The 12,046-nt window shown below is 36.9% G+C and overlaps 1 protein-coding gene across 14 annotated transcripts in view; it reads left to right on the forward strand.

The window, feature by feature from the left end:
- The first annotated feature begins 1,038 nt into the window (after nucleotides 1-1,038).
- LOC143027103 (transmembrane protein 245) overlaps nucleotides 1,039-12,046 on the forward strand; it is an 83,618-nt gene continuing 72,610 nt past the window's right edge. For 8 of the 14 annotated variants that reach the window (XM_076188076.1, XM_076188071.1, XM_076188078.1 and 5 more), the window contains exons 1-2: nucleotides 1,040-1,318; nucleotides 10,515-10,699. In XM_076188076.1, the coding sequence (XP_076044191.1) occupies nucleotides 1,151-1,318; nucleotides 10,515-10,699 (353 nt within the window). In that variant the 5' untranslated portion in view covers nucleotides 1,040-1,150. Of the gene's footprint in view, nucleotides 1,319-10,514; nucleotides 10,700-12,046 lie in introns of all 14 variants that reach the window. The other 6 variants (XR_012966561.1, XR_012966562.1, XR_012966563.1 and 3 more) reach the window with 1 other exon arrangement.

Raw genomic sequence — 12,046 nt, forward strand, 5'->3', positions numbered from 1 at the left:
CTAATATTTTTATATTGCACCAGATAACAGCACTGTAGTTCTAGGTGAGATGGGACAGAGGGGAAATAGGTCTAAGATGTTATTGATCTCAAACTTGTATTTGACCAAACTATCTGATTTTTACATAATGCCTTTAGATAGTTATCTGTATGTGTATCTATCTTTTAGAACATGTCCTGTTCAGAACAATTTTTAATTGGAAATCCGAAGGTGAATTCTTGGGCCCGTTTTAGCTGGAGATCCAGGATGTTATTCATTTCAAATAGACCTTTGTATTTGACCAAGCTATCTAAAAATTGTTGTATAATGTCTTTAGATAGTTGTCTATATATGCATCTAAATTTGATATCATTATCTTGTTCAGAACATGTTATAATTAGAGGTCCGAAAATAGGTCCGAGGTCCGCGGATGGGTCCGATTATTAAGTGGTTCTAATATCATTGTGAGAAGCCGCAGTGGAGACGTCCGGGGGTAGTAAGAAAATTGGAGTTATTGGCTTGGTAAAAATTGAGGGTAAACTGATTTTGTGCTCCCTCCTCACCCAATACATTCTCCTGGCTCACAGCAAATGTTGCAGTGCTACTTAGTCCACAATCACCGGTCCGAATTTCCATAGGGAGGACTGGAAAACAAGAAGGTTCATTTCACTCCTGACTTTGGGAGGGAAAAAGTGATTTCATGCTACTACAGTGAAAATAAAAGTTTATCTGATTTGATGTTGGGTATCCATTAGGTTTCTTCTCCATTTGTAATAATAATACTATGTAGCTAGATGAAGTCGAATGGAAATAGCAAGCATGAAACATATTTCCTGAGTAATCGGTTTTCTTTGAACTGGGTTCTTCAGTTATGTTGGAGATGACAACTTTGATTCTAGTGCATATTTCTCATACGATCATGTCAAGTGCAATACGAGGAAATAGCTATTTATTTATGATATTGATATATTTTTACTTCGTTTCCTACTAGAAAAATTGAAAAGAAATAACAAACAGCAGAATCCGTTTTCTATGATGTTTGTGCGTGTTACATGTTACATGATGTCTTGTTTTGGAACAGTCAGTCATCAGTGTAGGAAGTAGAGGCCAAGGGGTTTGTGGAGGTATATTGTCGCTGAAGTGTGCGATAAACACCTGGTCTTATGGAGACATGGCTGATTACAGCGACACCCTGAGGTCTCCATTAGAGCAGGTCTGGAGGAGTTTCGTTCCTCAGGGCCATGATCAAGCTTTACGAAATGCTTTCTATAATGTAGGAGCCGTGGTGTTCGTGGCTGGTGGTAGTGCCGCGGCCTGGTCTGTTTACCTTATATTTCAGGTGAGCAATTAAACCCTCATACTGAGTGGCATTGATTTTTATGCATCTGTAAATCAACTTGTGTCTAGTTGCTTTGGTTTGCGTATGGTATATTGGCTACGTGGTGAGTAATATGTATGTAATGGAAAATAGAAATAAGGATGACGTTATTGCCCCGCCCGGATTGTATTCGAAAGTACTTGACTAAGAAGGTAAGAGCTTACATCTTGAACCAGAAAGTAAATTACACATAATTGCAATGCCAGACTGAATTGTTCCATGTTACAACAATAGATAATCCACTACCATATCAATAATCAAGTATAGTGAGGACAACAGTGACATGTTGTGGGCCAATATCATATGCATGATTTGCATATTAATATCAATATGGTTCTTTGACAGGTTAATATATATGCCATGATATACCCATATTATATCTATATGGGTGGTGAATGTGCAAGGAAGTGTATATACATATTCTTAAAACAAAACTGTATACTGCTTTATTTAAAAGTTCTGGGATTTTTTTCAAGTGCTTATGTAATCAAAATGAAAATGTTCAACATGGAAATGATTTTAATTGCATAATCTAATGCACTTTGCTCATTTGGGGGTGTCATTATGATTTTAAAGTAGCTGGGGCATTTTCTTTTATTATGAAGGTAGAAACCATCTTTTTCTTTGGAAAGTAGCTAGTGGGCTCCAGGGAACAGACTCTAGATAATGTCCATGTGTTAAGGTAGTAGGTTATATTCACCTGAAATTTACTTCTCTTCTTTCTCTCAGGGATAAGACTAAGCTTGATAGTCATACATGATTAAGGAATTAATATTTTCTATTAGATTTGTTTTATGTTCAATAAAAATTGTCTTTTATGATTTTTATTGTTTTATTGACTAGCAATGTAATAAGGGAGAATTACATCCCTGAGGTATTGAGACTGGAGTAGTTTGATTTTTCCTTTGTATGTGTGGGTGTTGACTTAGCCACTGCCATTTTCCATACAAGGTGAAGACCTTCAGTATGATGTATGTTTTGTTGACCAATAACCATATCCAGAGGAATAACCATACATATATCAAAACCCCCTTATTCCCCCTATAAGGGGGTAGCTAAGTGAGAGCATACACACAATCAAAACCCCTATGCCCATCTTATCTCAACACCTTGTGGATGAAGTGTTATCTATGACTCAAGATTTTCTGTCTTAACCCTCTTGCTCTACATTTTAAGTCCTATGCCATTGTGCTAATTACTGTCAGGTGATTTTATTCAGTGGAAGAGTAACTTTCCCCCCTCTACAACCCTTTTTCTTCGACTTTCTACTTTATTTTCTTCCAGGCTCCTTCTTTCTTTACATTCTTCTTTCCCCTCCATTTTCATACTTCTCATCTTCATTATTATATTTAGATGGATAAATGGGAGTAGAGTGAGAGGGTTATGAAGCTTCCTTACAGTATTTTTCTTTTGTGAATTGAGAAGGCATGCTTCAGCAGGGCTATCCACAATACAAAAAAGGGAATCATCAGTGTACATGTGTGTCTGTGTGTGTTTATGCATACACACACACACACACTTCAACGAACGGACGGCTTAGAAGACGTTCTGAAGAAAATTGAAGTATTGTGGATCCCAACGCAAAGAGAAGTGCCTATTGTATTTACAGGGTGGGGGGGAAATTGCTCGTGGGGTAGTAGGAAAGAGGAGAAGGGGAGGGAAATGAGGAAGGAGTAGACTTGGCCCAGACAGACAGGCGAAAGGTAAACAAACGGCCCCCCGACGACTATGAAATGTCTAATAAAAATGTAAAGATTAGAAGTATAGATAAGAGCAATACAGTAGAAAGTGATGAGAATATTTTCCAGGGATTTAAAGAGGGTGGGGGGGACACAAGCCCCCCCCCCCAACTGACAAGACTAGTAGAGAAGGTCGATAAGATGATCGAGGACTTGGAGCGTAGGTTCGGTCATGTTAACAATATTATACGGAGGGTTGAAAAATTGGAAGAACTAGAGAAGGCGAACAAAAACTTAACTGATGAAATAGAAAACCTGAAAAGGCAGTTAAAAGAAGTAAAGGTGGAGAATGAGGAATTGAAGAGGAATAGTAAAGAAAACAGAGAGGGATGGAAGTCAATAAAAGAAAACAGTAAAGTTGCATTTACTGATATAATTAAACAGCAAATGAGAGAACAAACTGAAGACTCAGTTATTAAAGTGATGAGACAGAAGGAGAATATAGTAAGAGACTTAGCTGACAAAAAGAAATGTATAATTATATTAGGAATGGAAGAGAAACATAACCCAGATAGAACCTCAAGAACCAATGAGGAAAATGAAAAAGTAAGCAGTTTACTAAAATTAGTTCAGGAAGATGAACCAGAAATTATGAAGGAAATTGAGGAAAAATTCAGGCTCGGAAAGTATAGTAAAGATAAGACCAGACCAATTAAGATTAAATTCAGGTCACAAACGACGGCAGAGAATATCTTATCCAAAACAGGGAAACTAGCAACAAGTGAACAATATAAAAAGGTATGGATAGAAAGGGAAATGAATAAAGAGGAAAGAGAGGAAGAAAAGCAGAAAAGACTTGAAGCTAAGACAAAAAACGAGAACAGAACAGAGTCAGAGAAAGAGAGATTCTATTGGAGAGTAGTGAATATGAAACTAAGGCAGTTCGACATACAAGAGAAAAACAAAAGGGAAACAGAGAACACAATGGAAGTGACAGAAAACTAAGAGTGTCTTACACAAATATAGATGGATTAATAACAGGATTGAATGAGCTGAATGATTATTTGAAAGAAAAAGAACCGGACATAATGGGAATTGTAGAAACAAAATTAAAAGGCCCACTACCACCCAACAGTGTAGGACATGATGCATATAATTATTGGATTAAAAACAGAGAGAAAAAGCAAGGGGGTGGAGTTATGTTCCTGACTAAGAAGGATATAAACGTGAAGGGTGTCATATATGGAAAGAATACAGTAGAGATGATTATGATAGAAGTGGAAGACAGAGATAAGAAGAGCAGAAAATTTTTGATAAATTATGTGCCTCCGAAAACAGCCTCATGGGAGGAGAGTGAACATAAAAGTATGTTAGAGGACACAAAGATAACATTAAATAAAATAATGGAAGATGGAGGAAGAATAGTTATAATGGGCGACTTTAATTGCAAAGAAATCTGCTGGGAAGAAATGACAGTAAAGGGTGGAGACGGCTCATGGGGAAACACTCTACTTGAGATGATTACTGACCATACAATGACACAATGGATACAGGAGAACACCAGGTATAGAAATGAAGAAGAACCATTGAGACTAGACTTAATAATTACATCTGAACCTAGAATAGTGGACAAGATTGAATATAAAACACCAATAAGTAAAAGTGACCACATATTGATTGAACTGGAACTTAATGAAGAAAAATATAGGAAAAGAAATGAGCAATATAGAAAAGGAAGAATGATGTATGAAAAAACAAACTTTGATAAAATAAGAGAATTCTTTCAACAAGAAAACTGGGAAGAAATATACAAAGAAGAAACAACAGTGGAAGAGAAATGGAATATTTTGACAAAAATTTACAAAAAAGGAGTGGAAAAGTATGTCCCAAGACAAAAACAAGAAAAAGAATATGTAAAATGCTGGTACAACAAAAGTTGTAGGGAGCTAAAAGACAAAAGAGACAAAGCCTGGACCAGATGGAAAAAAAGACAGAAGACCTGAAAAATGGAAAATATATACCGGTTATAGAAATGAATATGTACAAACGTGCAGAGAGGAAAAGAGAAAATATGAAAAAGATGTCATAGAAAAATGTAAAGATCAACCAAAACTATTCTACAGATTTGTAAACAATAAACTGAAAAACAAACAAGACTAGAGAAATTAAGACAAGAGGGAGTTGAATACACTGAGGAAATGGAAATGGCGGAAATTATGAACAAACATTTTAAATCAGTGTTTACAAGGGAGAACATACAACCTGAAGAGATTGAATGGAAAGAGAAAGTCCCCCCTATGGAAGAAATAGAAGTAACAAAGAATGAAATATTGACACACTTGAGTAATCTTGATGTCAGAAAATCGCATGGACCAGATGATATAGCAAACTGGATACTGAAAGAATGCAGGAATGAACTGGCAGACAAAATACATAGCATACTAAACAGTTCCTTGAAAGAAGGAAAAGTTCCAGAAGATTGGAAAAAAGCAAATATAGTACCTATATATAAAGGAGGAAATAAAGAAGAACCTACAAACTATAGACCAGTCTCTCTAACAAGTACAATAGCAAAAATTTGTGAAAGAATTATCAAAAGTAGATGGGTAAAATATTTAGAAAAAAACAAAGTGTTAAATCCAAGGCAATTTGGAGTCAGACAAGGACGATCATGCGTCACCAATTTAATATGTTTCTATTCAAGGCTAATAGATATAATACAAGAAAGAGATGGATGGGCGGACTGTGCATTTCTAGACCTAAAGAAAGCTTTTGACAAAGTACCACATAAGAAGTTGCTTAAGAAATTAGAAACTGAAGGAGGAATACAGGGCAAACTACTAAATTGGATGGAAGACTTTTTGCAAGAAAGAAAAATGAGAGTAGTGATAAGAAACCAGCACTCAAAATGGGATGAAGTAATAAGCGGTGTTCCGCAGGGAACAGTACTGGCCCCAATAATGTTTGCTATATATATTAATGATATGGATGAAGGAATAGAAAGCTATATGAGCTTCTTTGCAGATGATGCAAAACTACTGAAAAGAGTGGAAACTGAAGAAGATTGTGAATCACTACAGAGAGATCTAAATATAGTACAGGAATGGAGTAGGAAGTGGGAGATGGAGTTCAATACAAAAAAGTGTAGTATAATGGAATTTGGAAAAAGCAAAAACAGAATAACAGGAGCATATAAATTGGGAGAAGAAGGAATAAAAAAAGTAGAAAATGAGAAGGACCTGGGAGTCATTGTTATGAATAATATGTCACCTGAGAAACATATAAATAAGATTTTTGGAGAAACTTATAATTTAATAAGAACAATCAAAGTTGCATTTACATACCTGAATGAAGAAATGGTGAAGAAAATCCTAATCACCCTGATAAGACCAAGATTGGAATATGCAGCAACAATATGGTCACCAAGTACAAAAAAATGTATAAAAAAACTTGAAAGAATACAAAGAGCAATTACAAAACTGGCACCAACGCTCTCAAAACTATCATATGAAGAGAGACTAGAAAAACTTGAACTACAGACACTAGAGCAAAGAAGAGAGGAGATTTGATAAACAGTTGGAACAAGTTAGATGAGAAAGTGGTGTGTGCAAAAACAATACATGAATTTAAAAATAGTTTAGATAAAATGAGATATGAAGATGGGACCCCACGAGCATAGCTCCCCTTCCTGTAGAATACAACTAGGTAAATACAAATGGTAAATACACACAGATAAGAATGATTTATTGAAATGGGACAATGGAAAAACAAGAGGACATGAAAAGAAACTCAAGATGATTACAGAAGAGATCTGAAAAAATAGCTTCCCACACAGAGTGATCGATACCTGGAACAAATTAGACAAAGAAACAGTGTGTGCAAACACTATTCAAGATTTTAAGAATAAACTTTATGCTGAAAGATACAAAGATGGGTCACCATGAGCATAGCTCCCTTCCCGTATAATACAACTAGGTAAATACAGATCTGGAGCCAAAAGTGGGAAGTGAACTTCAACATCAAGAAATGTAGAATAATGGAGTTTGGAAAAAGTAAAAATAGAATATCAGGGCAATATAAAATTGGTACAAAGGAAGTGAAAAAAATTAGTTCAGAAAAGGACCTAGGAGTAATTATTAACAAAGACATGTCACCAGACAAGCATTTTAACAGAATAGTTGGAGAAACCTACAATTTGCTAAGATCAATAAAGGTGGCCTTTAACTACTTGGATGAGGTAATGGTAAAGAAAATATTAGTCACACTGATAAGACCAAAATTGGAGTATGCTGCGACAGTATGGACATCCAGCGCTTAAATTGACATATGAATAAAAAATTTCCAAGCTGGAACTACCAACCCTGGAACAAAGAAGAGAAAGAGGAGATCTACTGGCCATTTATAAAATCATGGAAGTCCTTGACAGAAAAGACTTATAAAGTGGGATAAAAGAAAAAAGGGGACATAAAAAGAAGCTCAAAAATGATATAGAAGAGATCTGAAAAAAAAAGTTTAACTCACAGAGTGGTAGATGTCTGAAACAAATTGGAGGAAACAATAGTGTGTGCAAACACTATACAAGAATTTAAGAACAAACTAGATGTTGCAAGATACAAAGATGGGTCACTATGAGCATCAGCAGTAATGCTGCTATACCCAATAAACCATGTATTATTGTTATTACAGTCAATTTGGCTTCAGGTCTGGAAGGTCATGTGTGTCAAACCTTTAAATTTTTACTTGAGAGTGATTGATGTGCTGCAAGAGAGAGGGCTGGGTGGACTGCTTGTAAGTGGACCTAGAGAAGGCATTTGATAAAGTACCTCACAGATGACTTATGTGGAAATTGGAGCATGTTGGAGGACTGAGAGGCAGACTATTAGGATGGATTAAAGACTTTTTGAAGGAAAGATACACGTGGACAGTAGTAAAGGACAAGATGTTAAGCTGGAGGGCAGTAATGAGCGAAGTTCCACAAGGTTCAGTACTTGCACCAATAATGTTTCTTGTCTGTTAATGACGACTTGATGGAAAGAACAACAAGTTTGCAGATGATGCAAAATCATGAAAGAGTAAAAAATGAGGATGATAGAATATTGCAAAAAGATGTAGACAGTATTTATGCATGGAGCCAAAAATGGAAAATGAAGTTCTATACCATAAAATGCAGAGTACTGGAAATGGCAATAGCGGCAAAAGGCCATCCTTAAACTATTAATTGGGAAGTGAACACATTACAAAAGCAAAAGAGGAGAAAGACTTGGGAGTGTTGATAAAAGACAACTTGTCACCTGACAGACATATCAGCAGGATTGTGGGAGAGACATATGGGCTACTGCAGAAGATTAAAGTGGCATTCCATTATATGGATGAAGAGATGATGAAAAACTCGCTGAAACCCTGATATGTCCAAGACTGGAATATGTGTCAGTGATATGGTACCCAAACAGAGTGAAGGATGTGAACAAGATTGAAAGAATACAAAGGTCAGCAATCAAACTGGGCCCCAGCCTGGCAGATAAACCATATGAGGAAAGACTGGGTCTGCCAACTTTGAAAGATCGAAGAGAAAGAGGTGACATGATTACAGTGTTCAGGTCACTGAACGGGATAGATTGCATTGATAGAAGGGATCTGATTAAAGATGGGAGGGCTTTAAGAGGTCATGCAAATAAATTAAGAAAGATCACATGTCGAAAAGATGTGAAATACAGTTTTCCATATAGATGTATAAATATGTGGAATAGCTTAGAAGGTGATATAGCCCAAGGTCAAACAATACATTAGTTCAAATCTAAATATGATAATTGGAAATCAATGATATAGATTAAGTTGGAACCATACATGAATTTGAGTCTATATTTTAGAAAATTAAAGAATAAGAGACAGGATCCAATGAGCGTTGCTCCTTTCCTGTATAACACAATTAGGTAAAAACACACGACACGACTCGGTGGCGTAGTTGGTAGAGCACTGAGCTGCCACAATAGTGGCCCGCAGCTCATGGTTCGAATCCTGCCCAGGGCCGAAATTATTTCGGTACCGCTGCGCTTCGGGTCGTTACTCTGACTCTCGTGGGCGGGGAGTTGGGGGGGTGTGTGTGTGTGCAAGGTCATAGCATTACCCATAGATTGGACCTACGAGCTCTGAGCTCTCTTCCAGGAGGGAAATAGCTGTCGATCACGAGTCCAACACGTGATCCAAAGACCAAGTGAAAGTGAAAAAGAAAAATACACATTCATGCAGTGGTAGTGTTTGCAACAGTTACTCCAGTGGTCTGGGTTTGAATCCCACCCAGGGCTGAAATAATTTCAGTATCGCTGCGGTGAGTTGTTACTCCAACTATTGTGGGCAGGGAGTTGGGTGTGTGTGTGTGTTAGGTCACAGCATTACCTATAGATTGGTCATATATGAGCTCTGAGGTCTCATCCAAGAGGATAGTAGTTTTTGATCGTGAGTCCAACACATGATCCAAGACTATGGTGAATCACACACACACAATTTTCGTGGTATGTTTATTGCAATGATATTTAAGGCATGAGGATTTGTTTATGGTCAATTGTAGTATTTCTTTAGAAATGAAGGATACATATATACATATACCAAAGGCTTTTTCCCCCTTACACGGGGGGGGGTTGCCAAAAAGAAAAAGGCATAGAAATCACTCCCACTCATTTCATTTCCCATGTATTCCACTCCCCTCCACCCTCCTCCCTCCCTCCTATCTTGGCACCTCCTGGATGACGGGTCATCCCTGCATCCTGTCCACTGCCCTGGGTCAGAAGCAGTGTCGCAAGACACAGCACATCCACAGCAAGGCCGCTTCATAAATTCGGCGACCCCCCTCTCCATCCCCTTATGCAGAAAAGGAGAAGACGGGGAGAAATCCCCTCGGGCTGCGTCAAAATTTTTTTTCATACATACTTCCTCACCCCCATCCCCCACCCATTCCCCCTCATGCATCACAGCCTCATCTATACACAACCCCTCTCCATTCACCCCTATCTTCTGTCTTCTCCCGTCCTTCCTCCACAGACATTCCTCTCTTTTGTAAAGCCCCTTTCACCCCATCCATCCATCTCATCCTAGGACGCCCCCTCATATTCACTCCTTCCACCTCCGCCTTCCACACTTCTTTTACTAATCTTTCTTCACTCATTCTTTCCATGTGTCCAAACCATCCAAATACTCTTTCATCAACCCTATCTCCCAACTCCCTTTCCACCCCTGTTTTCCTCCTCACCTCATTTCTCACTCTTTCTAGCCTGAGAAATGAGGAGGTGAGGAGGATAAAGAGTAAAAACTTTTAGAGACTAAAACACACTTTTCCATTGTTATAATGTACACAATTTATTTTCAGGTGTAGGATAGAGGTGTAGAGGAACATCATTATTTGTGAAAGTAACTGAATAATGAATAAGTGCAGTTTAATATCGGATATTGTCCATGTACTTAGTTTTATTATGCTTTTGTTACAGCCGTTCATTCGACCACTACTATGGGCCGTATTATGTGGGTCAGTGTTGCATCCCTTCAAACATCGCCTTTGCGAATGGACCAAGAACTGGCTAGGCGAAGTTCAAGCTTCAGGAGCTCTTCTCTCCTTCTCCTTGGCTCTTCTTCCTTTACATTTGCTTGACAGACTCTCTGAAAAAATAGGAAGGTAGGTTTTACATAGAATACCAAATATGTTTTCTTAGAAGGAGTGATGTATGGGTTATTTATTTTTTTGTAATTGTTTGGATATGATACTCTTTAATTTGGAAAGTTCTCCACATCTCATATGCACCACATAAACACCACCTCCCCTCTCTCCAGATAAATACAGTCAAATTCACTGAAATCTGTTTGTGGTTTGAGGGGTACTTCAAAATGTTTTTAGATTATTTAGTTTCACCCAGTTCTCCCTCTCCATGTTGAATAAAGTTTCATTGAGTTACCTAGAATAGAATTATGTAGTACATCACAAGGGTGAAGGAATTAGTGATAAGCTTTGCCCTTGAAAATGGTTATATGATATTATGATAAGATTCAGGAAGATACACATTTACTTCAGTACCATCTGCCAGTGATCATTTCACAATTTTTTTGGTGGGGTGAGGGGAAGAGAGTTTATGGTAGTGATTATTAAATGTGATCTTTTAATCATACTGCCATGATTTTTTTATGTTCGATAAAATACAATGTGTGTATATATATATATATATATATATATATATATATATATTTATTAATTTATTTATTTATTTATTTACTGAAAAGAATGAGTTATGAATGATTAGTAAAAGAGGTGTAGAAAGCAGAGGTGGAGTGAACTTGAGGGGACAACTGAGGATGAGATGGATGGATGGGGTGAAGAGGATGTTGAGCAAGAGAGGGAGATGACAGGAGATAGGGATGAGTTGAGAGTGACTTTGTATAGATGATCCTCTAATGCAAGGAAGGGAGGGGGTGGGTTAGGGAGTGGTTAAATTTAGATAATATTTTGATGCAGCCTAAAGGGATTTCTCCCTGTCTTATCTTTATCAGCATGAGGGGGTCAAGAAAGGGGGTTATACAGCTGACTGCTCTAACTAAAATCAAAAGTATTTTTAGTTATATGAGATTCTACATTAAAAGAGTACTGTTTATTTTTAACAGATAGTACAAGTATCACTTCACAATTTTATTGATGGGTGGGTGGGGGTCCAGTTTCAAATATATATATGTGTGTATATATATATATATATATATATATATATATATATATATATATATATATATATATATATATATATATATATATATAAATCATATGATGTGTAGTATTCCAAGCAACGACGACATGACGTCACAATCTTCTAATTCCAAGATTGAAAATTGTTTTATCTGAAGGAGACAATATTCCGTTTGCAAGAATTCAGTTTTCAATTCAATCAGCGTTTGCCATGACCATTCATAAGTCTCAAGGACATGTGTATATATATATATGTATATATATATATATATATATGTATGTATGTATACATAT

The sequence above is a fragment of the Oratosquilla oratoria genome, chromosome 7 (assembly GCF_046742065.1).
Source record: "Oratosquilla oratoria isolate Oo_2021 chromosome 7, ASM4674206v1, whole genome shotgun sequence".
NCBI lineage: Eukaryota > Metazoa > Arthropoda > Malacostraca > Stomatopoda > Squillidae > Oratosquilla > Oratosquilla oratoria.